A 19,238-nucleotide genomic window follows, 5' to 3' on the forward strand; every position below is an offset into this window, starting at 1 on the left:
TGCTGTAGTAGTCTGACAGGTAGATCTATGATCTATTTTAATTTCTTTTTATGTCTTTATGTCTTGGTGCACTCGTGCCCTACTCAGAGTGTGTGACCTGTGTGTAAGTAGCGGTGGCCCTGGGTGTAACATGCCTGTGATAGGCGGTCCAGTCTAAAACAACACCAAAGAAGAGGGACAAAACTACTTCCTCAATACTGTATCTATATTTTCTAAAATGACTTGAAAATATAGATACAGATACAGAAATGATGGTTACGAGGGTTACATTTTACCCCCATAGCAAGGGTGTACAATTTGTTGTATTCCCAGCCACACATTCAAATTAAGTGGATGTTGCATTACACTACACAAGTGCTTTGTAAAAGAGGTTGTCCCCCAAACTAAGCATCCAAGGAAATGCACTTGTGAGGTAGGCCACCACAGTCCACACACACATCACATCACCCCCAAAAATCTACAAAGTCCAGTGGTTGAAATTGGGGTGCACGTGTAGGAGTCGACAACCTTAAGAGCTACCCATAAAGCTGGACTGTACTGGAGGGTGGCAAAAAAAAAAACCGCATTGTTTTAGAAGATCCACGTCTTCCACAATTTGCTGTTTTCCCAGCCACAAAATTAATCCCAGAGTGATTATTGCAGGCCAAGTCTATTTGCATTTTATAGCCAGGCTTTCAACTCTTAATCTCAAACTGGTGGAATGACTCATTTAGATGTTCAAATAACTTTTCTCTTGTTGGTAAAATTTTGGATGCGTCATTTCCCAGAATTAATATGGAGAAACGAATTACCTTTTTCAGCTGAACAACACAAATAGGCCCATTGTGTTTAAAAAAGGCTTGTATTTTACCACTTCTACGTTAAGTATATATTCGGTAGAACGTTTAGATGTTAAATGAGCATTTTCCTTAATTTCAGTCATTCCATAATTTTAAAAATAAAGAGTATGTTTCAACTTTTATTTTGAAATAAAAAGATGAACGTCTGCCATGATGAAATCCTACACGACTATTTCCGTAGTCGAAGGTCATCTACACCGGTGTATGTCACACATGACAGAAGTTATGAAACAAGATGATTTAAATGCAGCCTAATATTGATTGGTGAGTGTGTTGAAATCAGTTAGATAAATATATTTGACAGTAGTATGATGCCTTGCTGTTAGGGACAATTGATAGCGACATAGGTGTTTAGTGCTGAATTTAGCTATTGCTAGCTGGTCAACTGACAGATCTGCAGGTAAATAAACCAGATGAATGGGCACTTTCCGAGAAAAACTGCCCGGAACTAGTTTACAAAGTTGGGTAATGGAAGTTAAACATCAACGCGAAAGAACTATTGTGCTCATTTGCCAAAGTTCAGGCTGTAGTGTTAACAGTTGGGTATGATGATTGCGAGTTAAGGATCGAACGTTAACTACGTAATTTAAGGGTTCACGTTATTTTTCTACCGATAATTCATCTTCATTATGCCTACAGGATGCCCTCACTCCCCTTCGCAGACGGTTTACATCGACAGATATACCGGTAACGTTAGTTATCATAGGGAGACGAAATGAGAGCTGCTCCTTTACTGAACACGGCCGCCAGAAACGTCCTCTCTTCTGGAATAGCGGGGTTTCTTCGACCCGGCACATTGTGCTCCTGCCCTTTCACAAGGTGAGCCCATCTGGAATGTACCTTTTGTTTTCGGTGTCTAGGTTAGTATAGAGACGTTGTACGCTACGAGCTGGGACCGTTTGTGTAGTGGCTAAATCATTTGGTAAGCAACTTAGCCAAAGTTGTGACATTCATGACTTTTTGTGTGTGCCCAACATTTTATGTTAGTTAGTTTTTGATTAACTGATATGTAGGATGTGTGTGACAGTTTGCCGTTTCGATAACTGCATGATTAACGTTGCATAAACGTTGGAATTACGTGAATCAAATCAATTTGTGGACGTAGGGCTACAGGGGTTAAAAGCTCACCTATTTCCAAGACGTTGACTCAAGTCCTGTCTTGTTTGTACTTTGTGTCCTATTTAACATCTTTCTGTAGTTGATGTTATGATTATTTTGTGTTTGTTGGAGACAAATGGCAATACCAGGTCGAGCGGACCACCTGGATAGAACGGCCAGTAACTTCAGACAAATGGTGGGTGTAGAAATGCGTCCTACCAAAGACAAGCGCACACACACTGTGTTTTGATTTGGACATTTTTGGATATGGTTGTTTTGTCAGGCTTGGTAAGAAGCTGTTTAAGTCTCTAGCCTGCACCAAACCACTAGCATAGTGTTTCTCTAGCTGTGGGCTGTCCTATAACAGCTGTATAGACATCTACCATCTCACAGCAGACTCTTAATTTTAAGTAATCTCTTTATTTTTTTTTATTGCAAAGGATTTAAAAATGAAGAAAACAATTCTGCATGTTTCCTTGCGATGTGTTCTTGATTTTATGACTCTAAGGTCATTATCTGACCCATATTTAGCCTAAACAGATATGTTCTTGTTTGCCTAAAAGCCAACTTGCAGATGTCTAGAAATCCCCCCTTATTATGTCAGAGATGGCCGAACACCTTGGCACATATACTAATGGGTGACCACAGACTGGGTTTATGCTCTGTCTGCCTCTCAAACTAATGAGGGACATATTGTAGTTGATGAGATGCTGTATAGTATGTATTATAGTCACATTGTTGTTTCCACTGTGTGTTGTCAGTCGTTAGATACTCTCTATATAGCACAAAGATCAGTAGTCGTTGTGAAATAAAATATGAGAATAGCCTTAAAGCATATTCATTTATATAAGTGTTTCTTGGTGTTGAAGATTTGGTTTTTATGGTCAGTCATTCTGCATCGCTGACATACTAGTGACCAGGGGCGGACTGGCCATCGGGAATACCGGGGATATCCCCGGTGGGCCGATGGCCCAATATACCAGCCCATCATAATCATCAACCGGCCCACCGCCATCAGGCCCACTCGCAGCGCATATCAGTATAATATATTTCATAGCTTCTGGAGACAACATTAATCTAGTTTTCTCTAAGACATCCATGAATTAGGAAGCACTGACTGAATTTTATACTCCTACTTACAATCTGTCTTCACACCTATGGTGACTATTTTTCGATTTTTTTTAAATTTTTATTTTTTTTACGTTACTTCTTAAATGTGTTTTACAGACTTTGATATCTCTATGTTATTAATGAACACCTGAAAATTGGTTCTTACACAGCCGAAGTGTTCTCAGCTGTGCCGATTGAGGTAGGCCTAGAGGATTCTGGGATTCTTACAAGCCCAGCCAGGACACGCAACCGTATTGACGTGTGCAGTCAGCCCTAGCCCTTAACACGGATGAGGCACAGCTTGCTGCTGCCTCTGTGGTCCGTGTATCTTCTGGCCAACCGATTTTCGTTTTAAAACCAGGAAATGGAAAACGGATAACGAGCCGTCTTCCGTCTCCCGTCTCGGAGTCGAAAAATGGGAAACGAGGAACGAACCTATTTCCCATTTCCGATTTCCGATTTCAAAACGTTTCGAACGTTTTCTGTGGTTCGTGTGCGTGGTTATGAATGGAAATTCGGGTAAATAAAAACAGGGGCAATTTTCCATCACTGATTTTGCATTAATATGACCCGGGACTGGTTCTGTGACAAGGGCCTAGACGCTCGTAGAGAGTCAGTTGATGGTGCATCTTTGGCGGACACATATTTCTAACATCCCGGTGCCTGTGGAGGTTGAAAACAAGGGCCTGGAAGCTCGTAGAGAGTCCGTGGATGGTGCTCTGTCCTCGGACACATATTTTTACATCCCGGTGCCTGTGGAGGATGAAAACAAGGGCCTAGAAGCTCGGGCCAGTCAGCTGATGGTGCACTGTCCTCGGACACATTATCTTCACATCCTGGTGCCTGTGGAGGATGGAGACAGGGGTCTTGCAGCTCGGGGCCAGTCCGCTGATGGTGTAGCCTACTATTCTCGGTCGGACACTTGTTGCTTACAACTTCATCAACGGTAGCCATGATTAACAGACACTGACAAAAGACATCAAGTTCCGGGTCATATTAATGCAAAATCAGTGATGGAAAATTGCCCCTGTTTTTATTTACCCGAATTTCCATTCATAACCACGCACACGAACCACAGAAAACGACCCGTTCCCCGTTTGGAAAATAAATGGGAAATGGGAAATAGGTTCGTTCCTCGTTTCCCATTTTCCGACTCCTAGACGGGAGACGGCTCGTTGTCCGTTTTCCATGTCCTGGTTTTAAAACGAAAATCGGTTGGCCAGAAGATACACGGACCCTCTGTCAATCTCTTCCGTCAGTCTGATTTAGTTTTAGGTGTTATTAAATGTCAACTCTAGCCTACATTTTATTTGGAAAACCACTGACTGGTGACAGTGATAAGGTAAGATGTGGCGTTGACCTTGACAAATGTTAGCTTGCTATTCACAGATGAGGTAACGTTCCCTACAGCAAGCCTAGCTAACGGTATGTCTTAAATTGAGACGGTTATGATCTGGTAAAATAAGCAAGCTGTTGTCAACATCGAGATTATCTATTTTAACATGTTAGCCGTAGTCACTTGCTTACAATCGATGAGCAAGCTATCCATGGTGGTAGTTGTAAATAGGGCAATCTTATCATTTCTAATACTGTAACTTGTGTCAAATAAGTTAACCAGCTAGTTTGTTATGCTAAAATCACTGTGTTACACCAACACTTACATTATAAACAATGTTAATATGTTATATAGATTGTTAATATGTTATCTAAAGGTGTTGAATTGGCCAAGTAAAGCTTGCGTTTCACAACACTTATGTTATCTAGATAGATGATTCTGGAATAAAACATGGATAAATGGATACAAAATAAATGAAGGGACATTTATAATGGACAAAAAATTGCGATTAAATATTGTAATAGTTTGACAGCACTAATTTCAAGTATATTTATCTAATACGCTTTGAGTGTACTAACCAATAGGCTTTGTAGTTATACGTATAACCATCTGATCTGATAACCATCTGATCTGATCTGATACTATTCATCTTGCAAACTATACCTACCTTGGAGTGTTACAATAGCCAGTATCATTTAATTCCATGTGTCCATCCAGGCAAATTGGTGGATCCAAATGTTATTAAAAAACAAGCATATATGATGTAATTTCTTTGTAATCAACCAAAATATGGTTAAGTCTATGGGTATTTTTCCCAGTAGGCCACTGACCGATACGTGCGATCCATTGAGTGGGCAATGCGGTGTGTACTGAGTGGGCAGCGCGCTGTGTACTTAGTGGGCCGCGCACCGTGTATTGAGTGGGCCGGTCTGACAGTAACTCCCGGGCCACTTTTTCCCCCCAGTCCGCCCCTGCTAGTGACTGTGTTCTGAAGGTTTGGCGGGGAAACACAAATTAAGGTAGTGGAGGAGGAAAAGTGTGCAATGGACCTTTTCAACCAGTAGAGGGCAAAATGAGATAAATTGCTCATAAAAGAGTATTTATTTTAACTACTGGTATAGATAGGGTGGCCAGCAACAGAAGAAATGGATAAGAGAAGTAAACCTTAAAAGAAGGGATATTAGACTAAAACTGAAGACTGATTGTGAGAGACACTCAACCAATTCTCTGCTCAGGAACGGTCACTAGTTGATGATGTCATCACTGTGTCCACAGGACATCTTCCCTGCGCGTGTGTGTGGGATCATCGATGAGACTGAGTCCGTCAGAAGACTGCGTCTGGAGGTGTCTCACCCCAACTTCAGCTTCAGAGCTGGACAGTGGTGAGGACATGACCTTTCCTCTTTGACCTTTGACATGTGACTACAAACTCTGTCTTCCTCCTGCCCTCAATGATGTGGGACCTGCTGTTTATTTTCTGTGACCGTGCTGACAGCAGGGCACACACCCTCCTAGTCTCCAAACTGAGAGGCTTTTGAAAGCCGTCTGTCTTTGTCAGGAAGTTTTTTTTTTTAACACCACCAACAGGCTTATGCTTCACTATTTCTGCTGTCTCTTATTTCTCGTTCCCATTTTCTAGAAGCTGTAGAGAATGGGATGCTTTGTCAGGAGATCTAAATGACGAAGGTCATAGAATTGTAAGATTATTTAAGGGTCACCTCAAGGCCTTTTAAGACTGGACCTTTGTTGAAGTCAGGACCTGAAAAGCCTTTTTGAAAAGAACTCCACAATAAAATGCTTTGGTTGGTGTACAGCTCATTCTCTGCTAGTGACGTGTAGCGACTGTGCTGTATGTAAGGGGTTTTGAACAGATTCACCAAAGCTGTTGTGGGTTGCATGGTTTGTTTGTGTGTTTGTATGAGTGTGTGCGCGAAATGTGGATTGAGCATGACTATGTTTTATTCATATTGGTGTAAATGAAGTTTAGATGTTTCCAGCCTGTGTGTTTGTCGTGTTGTTTTGTGTGGTGTGTGTGGTGTGTGTGTGTGTGTGTGTGTGTTGCCCTGACCCTTGTCTTTTGTTAGGTTTGTGTAGTTCCTCTCTCCTCTGTGTCCTCTGTGTCCACGGCAGCAGGTTCATGTAGTTCCTCTCTCCTCTGTGTCCTCTGCAGCAGGTTCATATAGTTCCTCTCTCCTCTGTGTCCTCTGCAGCAGGTTCATATAGTTCCTCTCTCCTCTGTGTCCTCTGCAGCATGTTCATGTTGTTCCTCTCTCCTCTGTCACATCGACAGCAGGTTCATATAGTTCTTCTCTCCTCTGTGTCCTCTGCAGCAGGTTCATATAGTTCCTCTCTCGTCTGTGTCCTCTGCAGCAGGTTCATGTTGTTCCTCTCTCCTCTGTCACATCGACAGCAGGCTCATAAAGTTCCTTTCTCCTCTGTGTCCTCTGCAGCAGGTTCATGTTGTTCCTCTCTCCTCTGTCACATCGACAGCAGGTTCATATAGTTCCTCTCTCCTCTGTGTCCTCTGCAGCAGGTTCATATAGTTCCTCTCTCCTCTGTGTCCTCTGCAGCAGGTTCATATAGTTCCTTTCTCCTCTGTGTCCTCTGCAGCAGGTTCATGTTTTTCCTCTCTCCTCTGTCACATCGACAGCAGGCTCATACAGTTCCTTTCTCCTCTGTGTCCTCTGCAGCAGGTTCATATAGTTCCTCTCTCCTCTGTGTCCTCTTCAGCAGGTTCATGTTGTTCCTCTCTCCTCTGTCACATTGACAGCAGGTTCATGTAGCTCCTCTCTCCTCTGTGTCCTCTGCAGCAGGTTCATATATTTCCTCTCGCCTCTGTGGCCTCAGCAGCAGGTTCATGTAGTTCCTCTCTCCTCTGTGTCCTCTGTGTCGTGGGCAGCAGGTTCATGTAGTTCTTCTCGCCTCTGTTTCCTCAGCAGCAGGTTCATATAGTTCCTCTCTCCTCTGTGTCCTCTGCAGCAGGTTCATATAGTTCCTCTCTCGTCTGTGTCCTCTGCAGCAGGTTCATGTTGTTCCTCTCTCCTCTGTCACATCGACAGCAGGCTCATAAAGTTCCTTTCTCCTCTGTGTCCTCTGCAGCAGGTTCATGTTGTTCCTCTCTCCTCTGTCACATCGACAGCAGGCTCATATAGTTCTTCTCTCCTCTGTGTCCTCTGCAGCAGGTTCATATAGTTCCTCTCGCCTCTGTGTCCTCAGCAGCAGGTTCATGTAGTTCCTCTCTCCTCTGTCCTCTGTGTCGTGGGCAGCAGGTTCGTGTAGTTCCTCTCGCCTCTGTGTCCTCAGCATCAGGTTCATATAGTTCCTCTCGCCTCTGTGTCCTCGGCAGCAGGTTCATATATTTCCTCTCTCCTATGTGTCCTCTGTGTCGTGGGCAGCAGGTTCATATAGTTCCTCTCTCCTCTGTGTCCTCTGTGTCGTGGGCAGCAGGTTCATGTAGTTCCTCTCTCCTCTGTGGTTCCTCTACAGGGTAGATTTCTTCATTCCTGGGATGGAGAAAGTGGGCGGTTTCTCAATGTGCTCAGCCCCCGGGCTGCTCCAGAGGGAGGGTGTGATCGAGCTGGCCGTTAAATACGCCAAACACCCCCCCGCACACTGGGTGCACACCACGGTTAGTGTGTATGTGTGTGTGTGTGTGTGTGTGTGTGTGTGTGTGTGTGTATATGAGACTACAATGCAACCCTGCATCACTGATTTGTTGAATGTGTGTGTATATGCATTTTATCCATTGATAAAGTGTGTAAGTGTGTGTGTATTAATTGTCCCCTCTGATAAAGTGTGTGTGTGTGTGTGTGTGTATGTGTGTGTGTGTGTGTGTGTGTGTGTGGGTGTGTGTTAATTCTCTTCCGAATAATGTGTGTGTGTGTGTGTGTTAATTCTCTTCCGAATAATGTGTGTGTGTGTGTGTTAATTCTCTTCCGAATAATGTGTGTGTGTGTGTGTTCATTCACTCTCCTCTGATGAAGTGTGCGTGTATTAATTCTCCACTGATAGTGTGTGTGTATGTGTGTATTAATTCTCCACTGATAAAGTGTGTGTGTTTGTGTGTGTGTGTGTGTGCATGTGTATTAATTCTCCTCTGATGAAGTGTGTGTGTGTGTGTGTGTGTGTGTGTGTGTGTGTGTGTGTGTGTGTGTGTGTGTGTTAATTCTCTTCCGAATAATGTGTGTGTGTGTGTGTGTTCATTCACTCTCCTCTGATGAAGTGTGCGTGTATTAATTCTCCACTGATAGTGTGTGTGTATGTGTGTATTAATTCTCCACTGATAAAGTGTGTGTGTTTTGTGTGTGTGTGTGTGTGTGCATGTGTATTAATTCTCCTCTGATGAAGTGTGTGTGTGTGTGTGTGTGTGTGTGTGTGTGTTCATTCTCCCTGATAAAGTGTGTGTGTGTGTATTAATCCTCCCTGATAAAGTGTGTGTGTGTGTGTGTATTATTCTCATCTGATAAAGTGTGGGTGTGTGCCAATTCTCCTCGGATAAAGTGTGTGTGTGTGTGTTAATTCTCCTCTGATTAAGTGTGTGTGTGTGTGTTAATTCTTCTCTGATCAAGTGTGTGTGTATTATCTCTCCTCTGATAAAGTGTGTGTGTTTGTGTTAATTCACCGTTCCTCTCCCGCAGTGTACTCTGGACTCTCGTGTTGATGTGAGAGTGGGCGGGGACTTCTACTTTGACCCCACCCCTGACGACAGCCCTGTTGACCTGCTCCTGGTTGCCGGGGGCGTGGGTATCAACCCCCTGTATTCCATCTTCCTCCATGCAGCTGACCTGCTGCGGCATGCACACACACACACCAGCAGCCAGACGTACACACCAGGCTACACACGCCTCCTGTACAGCGCCAAGAACACACAAGACCTGCTCTTTAAGGTGTGTGTGTGTGTGTATCCGTGTTTGAGAGAAATGGGCTTTTTTAAAACAATGATCATGTAAATTGGCAAGTGTGTATATGGGTGTTAGGTGTGTGTGTCTGCATGAGTATGTGTTAGGTGTGTGTGTCTGCATGTGTGCATAAGTGTGTGAGAGGTGTGTGTGTGTGTGTGTGTGTGTGTGTGTGTGAGAGGATGCATATGTAAAAAGGTGTGTGTGTGTGCGTGCGTGCCTGTTTGAGGTGTGTGTGTGAGTGTGTGAGAGAGGACGCACATGTAGATAGACATTTAAGAATAATTGTGAATGATGATTTAAAATGTGTGTGTGTGTGCGTTTATGTCCAGAGCACCATCACAGCAGTGTGTAAGGAGTTTCCTGAGAAGTTCTCCTGCAAATTTAACATCACACAGCCGACAGGAGACATTGAGCAGGAGCTCCAGCCTTATACCAGACGTATGTACACACACACACACACACACACACACACACACACACACAAATGCATGGAACATTTAATCAGTTTATCCAGTGCTTGTGTTTGATACACAATGTGTGATTGTAATGGCATTTGATACATGCACTTGAATTGATGGTTTGTTTTAGTTACTTTGTGTGTTTGTGTGTGCCCCGTGTGTGTGTGTGTGTGTGTGTGTGTGTGTTCAGAAGGGCGGATATCAGAGGCTCAGCTGGAGGAGTGTGTGAGCGAGCGCACGCTGTGTTTCCTGTGTGGTCCCCCTCCCATGATCGAGGGCCTCTCCGCCCTGCTGCGCTCCCTGGGCCTGTCCGAGGACCGCATCCGGTACGAGAAGTGGTGGTAAACCCTTGCCTAGACCCGGCCCACGTCTAGCTACGACCAGGCCCACGTCTGGCTACGATCCGGCCCAGACTTTGCTGCCAGTCTGGGACAGAACCCAACCCACCAACTGCCTCGCTGGCTTTAGGCCATGCCCCAAAAAACACTTTGTTGCCACGGAAACCCTCTGTGGAAGGACATGTCCCGAGATTTTCGGGCCCGAAAATAGTCCCCATCTTGACGCACAGGTTGAACACTTTTTTTAATTTGCATTTGAACTTTACAGCTTGTAGAGGGTGTTTTAAACTAAGACTGTCAAACCAGAAGAGACCTCGCCAAACAGCTTTTAATATCAGTTTTTTTATTTCATGGTACATTAGGAGAGTATCCTTGCAGGTCCATTGCGCAGCTCAATGCTGTTTGTACATTTGTACTTATGAATAGTGTGAAAAAGAGTTGAGAGTTAAGTATTTATGAAACATTGCTGTAATGTGAACGATGAAGTTGAGTTTTTAAATACAAGAACATTGTGGGATATTTTCTCTGTCTTGAATAAGCAAGAACACACATTTTCTATATATACATGCAATCTGTAGTTAGGATGGTATTATAAACAGTGTTTGTATTTTTAGTTGATTAGTTGCATAGCCAGACGTACATTAAGTTAGCTTGACTGCATTACCCAAAAGCACTGATGAGCAATGTGAGAGAGAGAGAGAGCGAGAGAGAGAGAGAGCAAACAAACAAGAGAGAAGCGAGAGCGAGATAATTCAAAATGCTTATCTATCATCTAACGATGGCAGTTACTCTAGAACACGTGTCAAACTCAAGGCCTGCGGGCCTAATCAGGCCCGACAAGCCATTTAATCTGGCCCGCCAGCTCCTCAGAATGTTGCAAAAAGTTCCATTGATTTGAATGAGCAACAGTGAAATTTTATTTGGTTAACCTAATTTTCCCTATGGATTAATAAAGTATCCATCTAATTATCTATCAGAGCTTTTCTGCCGCAGCCGCTGGTATGTCTAACACACCACAAATACTGCAAGTCCCACAATGCTCTGTCCCCGCGTTGGTAGCATGGGTCAAATTAGGGAACGCTTGCTCCACTGTCCGGCCCTCGACTTACACCCATTTTTTTTATTTCGGCCCTCTGTGTATTTGAGTTTGACACCCCTGCTCTAGAAGAACCCCTGTCTGGATACAACCACGGTGAAACTTGGACAAAATATGGGAGGGACCGCAAGCATTTGGCCTTTCTAACCCTTCCCAAAGGCCTCGGTGGGGCTCAAAGGAGTGCTCAGAGTCCTGATGATGGGGCTCAAAGGAGTGCTGAGAGTCCTGGTGATGGGGCTCAAAGGAGTGCTGAGAGTCCTGGTGATGGGGCTCAAAGGAGTGCTGAGAGTCCTGGTGATGGGGCTCAAAGGAGTGCTGAGAGTCCTGGTGGTGGGGCTCAAAGGAGTGCTGAGAGTCTTCGGCCAGAAAGGCCTTGAGATGCAGAGGTGAGGGATGGTGCCTTGTTGGGGATGTGTTTTTGAGATAAGTGGGAATGATATGATGATTTAAAATGACACGCATGTATTCAAAATGACACGCATGTACTCATGTACATACTCACATACGTGTGGTCTCCAGACTGACCCCTAGTGAGATTGGTGCTGAGGATCCATTTGGCCCAGTGAGATGGCGGCAGGCATGATGGAGGAGTGTCACTCGTGAAATGGAGGGGTGCCACTCCTGAGAGGAAGGGGTGTCACTCGTGAGATGGCAGCAGGCATGACGTCACTCGTATCAACAGACCCCGGAGAACAGAGGATGCCTGGCACACTGTCTCACTTCCACTTCCTTTTCCTCTTCCTGTTTAAGCTCCACCTCTCCACTCTGACCATCCTGATTGGTGCCCTCATCCGACTGGCCCACTACTTCCTGATTTTTCCATGTAGCCCCGCCCTCTGCTCTTTCCTCCAGAGGTTCTGATTGGCCACTCTTTGCACTCTGTTTGCTCTCATCCTCTTTCATCACTTCCTTTCTGTCATCAATCTTGTCCTCCACCTCTGCTTCTCTGTAATCTCTCTCCTTCTCCTCTATCTCTCCTTCCCTGTCTGCTTCCTCCTCCTGCTGCTCTTCCTCCTCCTCCTCCTCTCTCTCGGGACGTAATGCCCATCCCGCTACAGCATCTTCTGTTCCGCAGTTATGCAAGTTTCTCTTTGTCTTGTTCAACCCTCTGAAGTGCAGCCTCTGCAACACACACACACACACACACACACACATACACACATACACAGTTTCGGTCAGCACGAACCTCAGATCCTCTCCTTCTCATTGTTCTGTGAAGCTAATATTAGCCCTAAGAATAGGGATGAGGAAAGAGTAAATTTAGATTGAGGTGTGTGCAGATTCCCCTCGAGACCTCAGATTCTGCACACACACACTTCACAAGCTTCCACAGAGCAACATGAGTTCAGTTATGACAAAGATTCACTCTGGAACTGATCTGTGCTGTGTTTTTCGACGTTGAGCAACCGCCGTGGTAACTGCAATAAATCAGAGTGTTCATGACGTCATGGTAACAGTCGCCGCTTGGGCCGGATCGGTCACTCACCCTCCGCTCCCTCCTCCTGCGTAGCTGCTTGGGCCTCTGCAGGAAGAGGATCTGCTTGGTGGCCAGACTGCCGTCGCTAGGAGACAGAACACACAGGGGTTAGCCGAGATTCAGCTGGTTCTGGGGTAGTACAGGTCTAAAACCAGTGTGTGTGTGACCAGTTTTAGACCTGGGTTTAGTAGTCCTAATGAGGCTAGAGACTGTGTGTGTGAGTGTTGGTTTACCTGTTAGTGTGGATCAGGGGTGTAGGCAGCACACACATAAGCCTCCAGCCATATGGAGCCAAAGACAGCAGGAGTGGTGTGTAGTCAGCCTTCACCGCTACGCCCTACACACACACACACACACTTTGTTAAAGCAGCACAACGGATCAATAGCTATTCGCTAACGGTATGCTAGCAGCTAAAACTAACGAAATCTCTTGAAATGTGCTGACTTTGACATTATGACAAACTAGTTACTCAACGACTGTCCTTACACAGTCAAACATCAAGCAAGTGCAACACAAGACAAAGCAAGACGGCAAATAAGATACTTACTAGATCGGCAGAAAGGTAAACAAGTCAGGCTGTCGGGCTGCAGCAGGCAAAACTACAGAACGCAGTTATATGCCTATGGACCCTGGTATTGCAATGGCACGGAGGCGATTCTCCATATTAAAAGTCATGGTAGCGCCCCAATTTTTTTTAAGCTGTTATTTTAAGGTTAAACTTATCCTAACCCTAATCCTGAAGTATAATTGTTGCATAATGGGGCTTTAAGACTCAGTAGAGGTTATTTTAAAGTAATTGTTGTTAGTAACACTCACATCAATAACTGTCCACCACACACACACACATACACTCACATCAATAACAGTCCACTGCTCCACCACTATGGCATCATAGGATGTGGTTTCCAGGGTGTTGTCCAGGGAGGCCTGGAAAATGAACACCCCCTCAACAACAGAGGGCGCTAGAGAGGGGGAAAGAGAGGGACAGAGATGGGGTTAAATTCATCATCTCTGAAGTTCCAGACAGGGATCACTCCTGTTTCAAACACACATCTGATGTGTGTATGTCTGTTTATAAGTTCATGAGAGTGTGTGTGTGTGTGTATGTCTGTTTAGAAGTTCATGAGCGTGTGTGTGTACTGTATGTCTTTTTAGAAGTTCATGAGAGTGTGTGTGTGTGTGTCTGTTTAGAAGTTCATGAGAGTGTGTGTGTGTGTGTGTCTGTTTATATCTGATAGAGTGTTTGCCTGAGTCTTCTGTGAGGCAGAGGAATCCATCACTCAGGATGGCCCCGTTGAGGAAGTGTTGGTTCATGTGATCCAGCCAATGGGCGTTGACTCCTGTCACAAGCCCCGCCTCCCATTGTAGCTGCAGTGGAATCTTGACTGAGTAGTACCTCTGAGAGCCAATCAGATTCTTTGTGTGCTTATACAATGCAAAGAGCTGCACTCCTACAAACACACACAATGTGTGAATATGAGTAGCTGTTCTCTAACTCGCATACACACACTACATGATACACCACACAGTGACACACACACACTTGTAGTGATGTAGTGTACCTGCACACACTTACGATTCTGAGTCTGTGCAGTTTGGTCGCAGTCTTCTGGCCTTTTCAGGAGCTCATTGTTATTGTTGAGTGTGTGCATGTGTGTGTCGTGTGTGTGGTTTTCCTGAGCAGGCGGTGTGTTGTGTGTGTGTTGCCCGTTGCTAAGGTCTGAAGGGTCGCTCATCTCCACACCTCCCTGCTCCGGTTTGTAACTCTCCTGTTCAGATGGACGCCTCAGCTCCATCTCTGCCCGAGTCGTGTTGGGCGGGCTCATGTCTGGTGATGTGGTCTCTATTTGGTTGGCTTGCGGCTGAATGAGCTCTGATTGGCTGTGTATGGGAGAGGGGGAGGAGTGAAGAGAGGACAGTTCCTCAGGGTCCCAGTGACCAGGGAAGTAGGGTCCGCCCCCTGGCTGCTGCAAGAGCCCCACCAGATCTAGACCCTTATCTGCAAGGTCCTGCACCTACAGCCCCCCCACAGAACCACAAGAAACCACATCCACCATGACTATAAGAAAATACCTTCACCATTAACACCAGAACCACGAGAAACTACATACACCATGACTATAAGAAAACACATCCACCATTAACACCAGAACCACAAGAAAACACATCCACCATTAACACCAGAACCAAAAGAAAAAACACCCACCATTAACACCATAACTATAAGAGAACTAAGTAAGCTAACTAAAAGCATGCAAAAACCTTGCAGACACCACCAACAGCCCAGTTGACACTGATAGAAGCTTCCAAACACACTAACTGGTGTCTTTTGGCAGTATGTGAAAGCTTTTTTTTTTCATTTTCGCAAGGTATATTCCAGCCCGGAACACAGAACTAAATAGGGCATATCCTGGATGGCTAGTGGAAAAGACACAGGTGTTTATCTGTCCTTCACATGACCATATGCTATCAAAAAGAATTTGAGGATTGTACCAAAACTAGTTGCCTATAAAACCATATCTCAAAAAGTGTTGCATAGTCGTACTTTAATACCTAGAATAACCCACAAACTGTAACTTTAAAGACCTAGGGAGAAACACAGGCCATCGGCTAAAAAATGTCTTCATTATGATGGAGTCAACTTGTGGTGTCAACACAAATAATAATAACAATAATACTCCTAAATAATAATAAAAAGCTTTATTTGTATAGAACCTTTCATACAGAACGCTGCAGCTAAAAGTGCTTAATAGCAAAGTGCACAAAGAAATGACATGCACAAATGACAGGGTTCCATGTTTCTCAATCAAGAAACTAGGATGACATGAGATGAGAAAGACCTTTTTCATGTAGTTCTGGATCACTTCTGGGTTGGGGACCTGATGGCCACAGAAGCACACATCTGTCTCCAAGCAACACTCCAGCCTCTTCTCAGATCTGCCGTAGAAACCAAAACAAAGGGTCACGCATGACGCTCATCATCGCAACATCAAACAAAGGTCCAGAGACACAAATCCATGTGTGTGTGTGTGTGGGGGTGTGTGTGTGTGTGTGTGTGTGTGTGTGTGTGTGTAGCAAGCGTGAAGGCTTCAAGACCGACTACATGAGTGAGCATGAGTGTGTGAGCATGAGTGTGTGTGTGTGTGTGTGTGTGTGTGTATGTGTGTGTGTGCATGTATATGTGTGAGTGTGTGCATGTATATGTGTGTGTGTAAGTGAGTGTGCATGTGTGTACCGGTTTGCCTCTTTGATGAGCACAGCCCTGTGGAGGCTGCGGTACATGCTGGCGGACTCTGGGCTGCAAGGATGGACGAATGGGTGAACAGCTACCAGCTCATAGCCCCGCCCACACCACTCCCTCACCCTCACAGGTAACTCCCTCACTGAAGACAGACACAACAGAGAAGACACCCCTACCTCTGAGAGAGAGAGGGATGGATAAAGAGGGAGGGAGGGAGGAAGGGAGGGTGTGTTGGGGGGGGGGGGGGGGGGGGGACAGGGGACGAATGAGAGAGAGAAAGAAAGATAGTCATGAACAGTAAAAGAGAGATGATTAAAGGTGTGAGAACCTTCCAGAAGTATCCCAGGTTTTCCACCTTTCACACTCTCTAAGGTGAGCATGTGTGTGTGTGTGTGGGTGTGAGTGTGAGTGTGAGATTTTAGTTCATTTTCCATCTTCCTTTGCTTCATACTCTGGTGTCCACAGTATACATAACACAAAACTATGTAAATATACTATAGGTTAGTGTATGATATCAGTGTGTGTGTGTGTGTGTTCAAAAACCCTACCGTCCTTTCCCAACAGGAAGTCCAGGAAGTGGTATGTGTAGGCCATGCCCCCCTGGGTATATATCTGTGCCTTTCTCACTGTGGAGTGGATTCTGCCTGGGCTGGTGACATCACCAGAACCGCTCACCTTGGGCAGACTGCAGCCCATTCCTCTGAGGAGAGGGTGAGCGAGTGAGTGAGAGAGAGAGAGAGAGAGAGAGAGAGAGAGAGAGAGAGAGAGAGAGAGAGAGAGAGAGAGAGAGCGCAACTTTTTTTTACAAGTTGTCTATGAAGGCAAAGTCATGATCATATTATACTGCAAATGAAAACACAGCCTTCCAAAACATTCACATGTACCCCACCCCTACCACCACCACACACACCTTTTACAGACAGACAGACACCCACACACACACACCTTTTACAGACAGACAGACACACACACAGACACCTTTTACAGACAGACACAGGCACATCAGTCTGCATGTAGGCTACATTTAGATCATTTAGGTTTAGATCAGAGTGCACTACCCATTACACTGTGCCAGGTGTGAACTGACAAGCTTCAGTCCCCCATACCAGCTTGGAGAATCAATTTCATCACACACACTCACACTCACACTCACACAGTGACCATGAAGGTCACTGGATGAGGTGGATCTCATTTCAGATAGTTACAGAGGTTTAAGAGCGACAGCATGGACAACAATGTTTCCTGCGCCCTTATATAAAAACACACACAAAGACACACACCGACACACACAGACACAGACACAGACACACACACACACACACACCGGACACACACACACACACACACACACACACACACAAACACAAAGGAGGAGAGGCTAAAACAGACAAGGTGCGAGAATGTAAGAATTGAGAAAAGTAAGACAAATGTTAAAAGCTACTGGGTGAGTGACAACATGGGATAGAGAAAGAGAGAGAATGAGAGATAGTGAGAGTATATGATAGGGATAGCGAGAGTATAGGACAGACAGAGAGAGAGAGAGAGAGTATAGGATAGAGAGAGTATAGGATAGAGAGAGAGAGTATAGGATAGAGAGAGAGTATAGGATAGAGAGAGAGTATAGGATAGCGAGAGTGTTAATTGATGAATTGCCAACTGATTGTGCTCCCAATTCTTGATGATTCATTTCAGGTGTGTGTGTCATGTGACATTCTATATAAGCTGATGCACCTGCACAAATAAATTGATTGAGTGTTTTCTCAGAAATGCTTCCAGCGTGTTATTTGTCCTCCCGAGTTTAAAGAAGTTTATACGGTATATCTACCAGTCAAGCTCTGTTCAACAGAGAGTATAGGATAGAGAGAGAGTATAGGATAGAGAGAGAGAGAGTATAGGATAGAGAGAGAGTATAGGATAGAGAGAAAGAGTATAGGATAGAGAGAGTAAGACAGAAGGATAGAGAGAGTATAGGAAAGAGAGAGTATAGGATGGAGAGAGTATAGGATAGAGAGATATAGTATAGGATAGAGAGAGTATAGGATAGAGAGAGTGAGACATAAGGTGAAAGAGGAATGAAAGCATAAGTGTGAAACAGTAAAGCTGAGCAAAAAGGGGTTGAGAGAGAGAGAGAGTGAGTGAGAGAGAAGGAGATATAGAGAGAGAGAGTGAGAGAGAGAGAGTGAGAAGGAGAGAGAGGAACAGGGAGATGTGGAGGTGAGGTGTGGACCAGCTGTACATGTGCCTGATTTTCACAGGGCAGAAACACTGCACACAATCATCTCCATGACTACACTTCAGGACGTGAAGAGGGACACACAACAGGGATAGAGAGAGTATAGGATAGTACATTCATCTCCATGACTACACTTCTGGACGTGAAGGACACACAATAGGGATAGGGAGAGTATAGGATAGTACAGTCATCTCCATGACTACACTTCAGGACGTGAAGGACACAACAGGGATAGAGAGAGTATAGGATAGTACAGTCATCTCCATGACTACACTTCAGGACGTGTAGAGGGACAGACAAAAGGGATAGAGAGTATAGAACAGTACGGTCATCTCCTAGTCTGGGAAGTCCCGCCCCACTTCTTTCGGCCAAATTGATTTTGCCTCTGCAGTGGGTCTGGCCAACTTTGGATACCCGTTCATTTCAAGATTTCCAGAATCCTTGGAGCCAATCACAAACTGGCTTTTGGCTACCTGGCGCGCCATTGGCGGATTTAAACTTACCACGGCTACTTTACAAAATCTACAGCACGGAGAGTTTTTAAACATTGGACATGGTGGCCGCCGAAGCACCGCAAAACTTCGATAAGGCAAGTTTTCTTTGAAAACAGAACAGAAACTTGCCCTGGAACAATTCATACAGAAAAAATATGTGTTTGCTTTATTACCGATCGTTGTATCGTTGTATAGTATCGTTGGTCTGATTCGTTAAAGGCGTGTCCAATTACGTGAGTGAAGTGGATCGCTGATGAGTAGTTGGCCAGACTAACTGAGCAAATGCAATGCAGTGAAGGGGCAGGGAATTCCCAGACAAGTCATCTCCATGACTAAACTAGAAAGACACACAACAGGGATAGAGAGTATAGAATGGTAGTCATCTCCATGACTACACTTCAGGATGTGTAGAGGGGCACACAACAGTCTCAAGTCATGTGACTCCAACCATAAAGCCTCTCCACACCTCAGGTGCCCTCACATCACTGTCACCCATTTCAGACAGAAAGATGATATGAATGAACATCTCAGTGGTCCGAGTGTGAACAGGTTAAACCCCATGTACAGACATGATGCAATAGATTATCATCCACACGGGAAATAGAATTTAGGTGCT

General features: G+C 44.8%; 2 protein-coding genes across 2 annotated transcripts; one reads left to right on the forward strand and one right to left on the reverse strand.

Moving 5' to 3' along the window:
- The first annotated feature begins 1,021 nt into the window (after positions 1 to 1,021).
- On the forward strand, positions 1,022 to 10,586 carry oxnad1 (oxidoreductase NAD-binding domain containing 1). The gene is made up of 8 exons (XM_080859532.1): positions 1,022 to 1,103; positions 1,479 to 1,658; positions 2,070 to 2,133; positions 5,659 to 5,765; positions 7,870 to 8,011; positions 9,021 to 9,269; positions 9,614 to 9,722; positions 9,933 to 10,586. The coding sequence occupies exons 2-8, from the start codon at positions 1,555 to 1,557 to the stop codon at positions 10,085 to 10,087; spliced, it is 930 nt and encodes a 309-aa protein (XP_080715658.1). The 5' UTR covers positions 1,022 to 1,103; positions 1,479 to 1,554; the 3' UTR covers positions 10,088 to 10,586.
- A 1,815-nt stretch (positions 10,587 to 12,401) lies between these two features.
- Positions 12,402 to 16,591, reverse strand: rftn1a (raftlin, lipid raft linker 1a; the record flags this gene model as incomplete). The annotated part of the gene is made up of 9 exons (XM_080858715.1): positions 12,402 to 12,407; positions 12,663 to 12,738; positions 12,887 to 12,990; positions 13,510 to 13,616; positions 13,902 to 14,105; positions 14,399 to 14,669; positions 15,495 to 15,591; positions 15,890 to 16,073; positions 16,444 to 16,591. 9 exons carry the CDS (start codon positions 16,589 to 16,591, stop codon positions 12,402 to 12,404), a joined length of 1,197 nt encoding a protein of 398 aa, XP_080714841.1.
- Between the last annotated feature and the right edge of the window lie 2,647 nt (positions 16,592 to 19,238).

The sequence above is a fragment of the Sprattus sprattus genome (genome assembly GCF_963457725.1).
Source record: "Sprattus sprattus genome assembly, chromosome: 20".
Lineage (NCBI taxonomy): Eukaryota > Metazoa > Chordata > Actinopteri > Clupeiformes > Clupeidae > Sprattus > Sprattus sprattus.

Excerpts from the sequence above, each read along its gene's own strand:
- oxnad1 (XM_080859532.1), top strand. The coding sequence starts at position 1,555 with ATGAGAGCTGCTCCTTTACTGAACACGGCCGCCAGAAACGTCCTCTCT. Across the intron at positions 5,766-7,869 it reads AGCTTCAGAGCTGGACAGTG|GGTAGATTTCTTCATTCCTG; the intron begins GTGAGGACATGA and ends GTTCCTCTACAG. Across the intron at positions 9,270-9,613 it reads CACAAGACCTGCTCTTTAAG|AGCACCATCACAGCAGTGTG; the intron begins GTGTGTGTGTGT and ends GTTTATGTCCAG.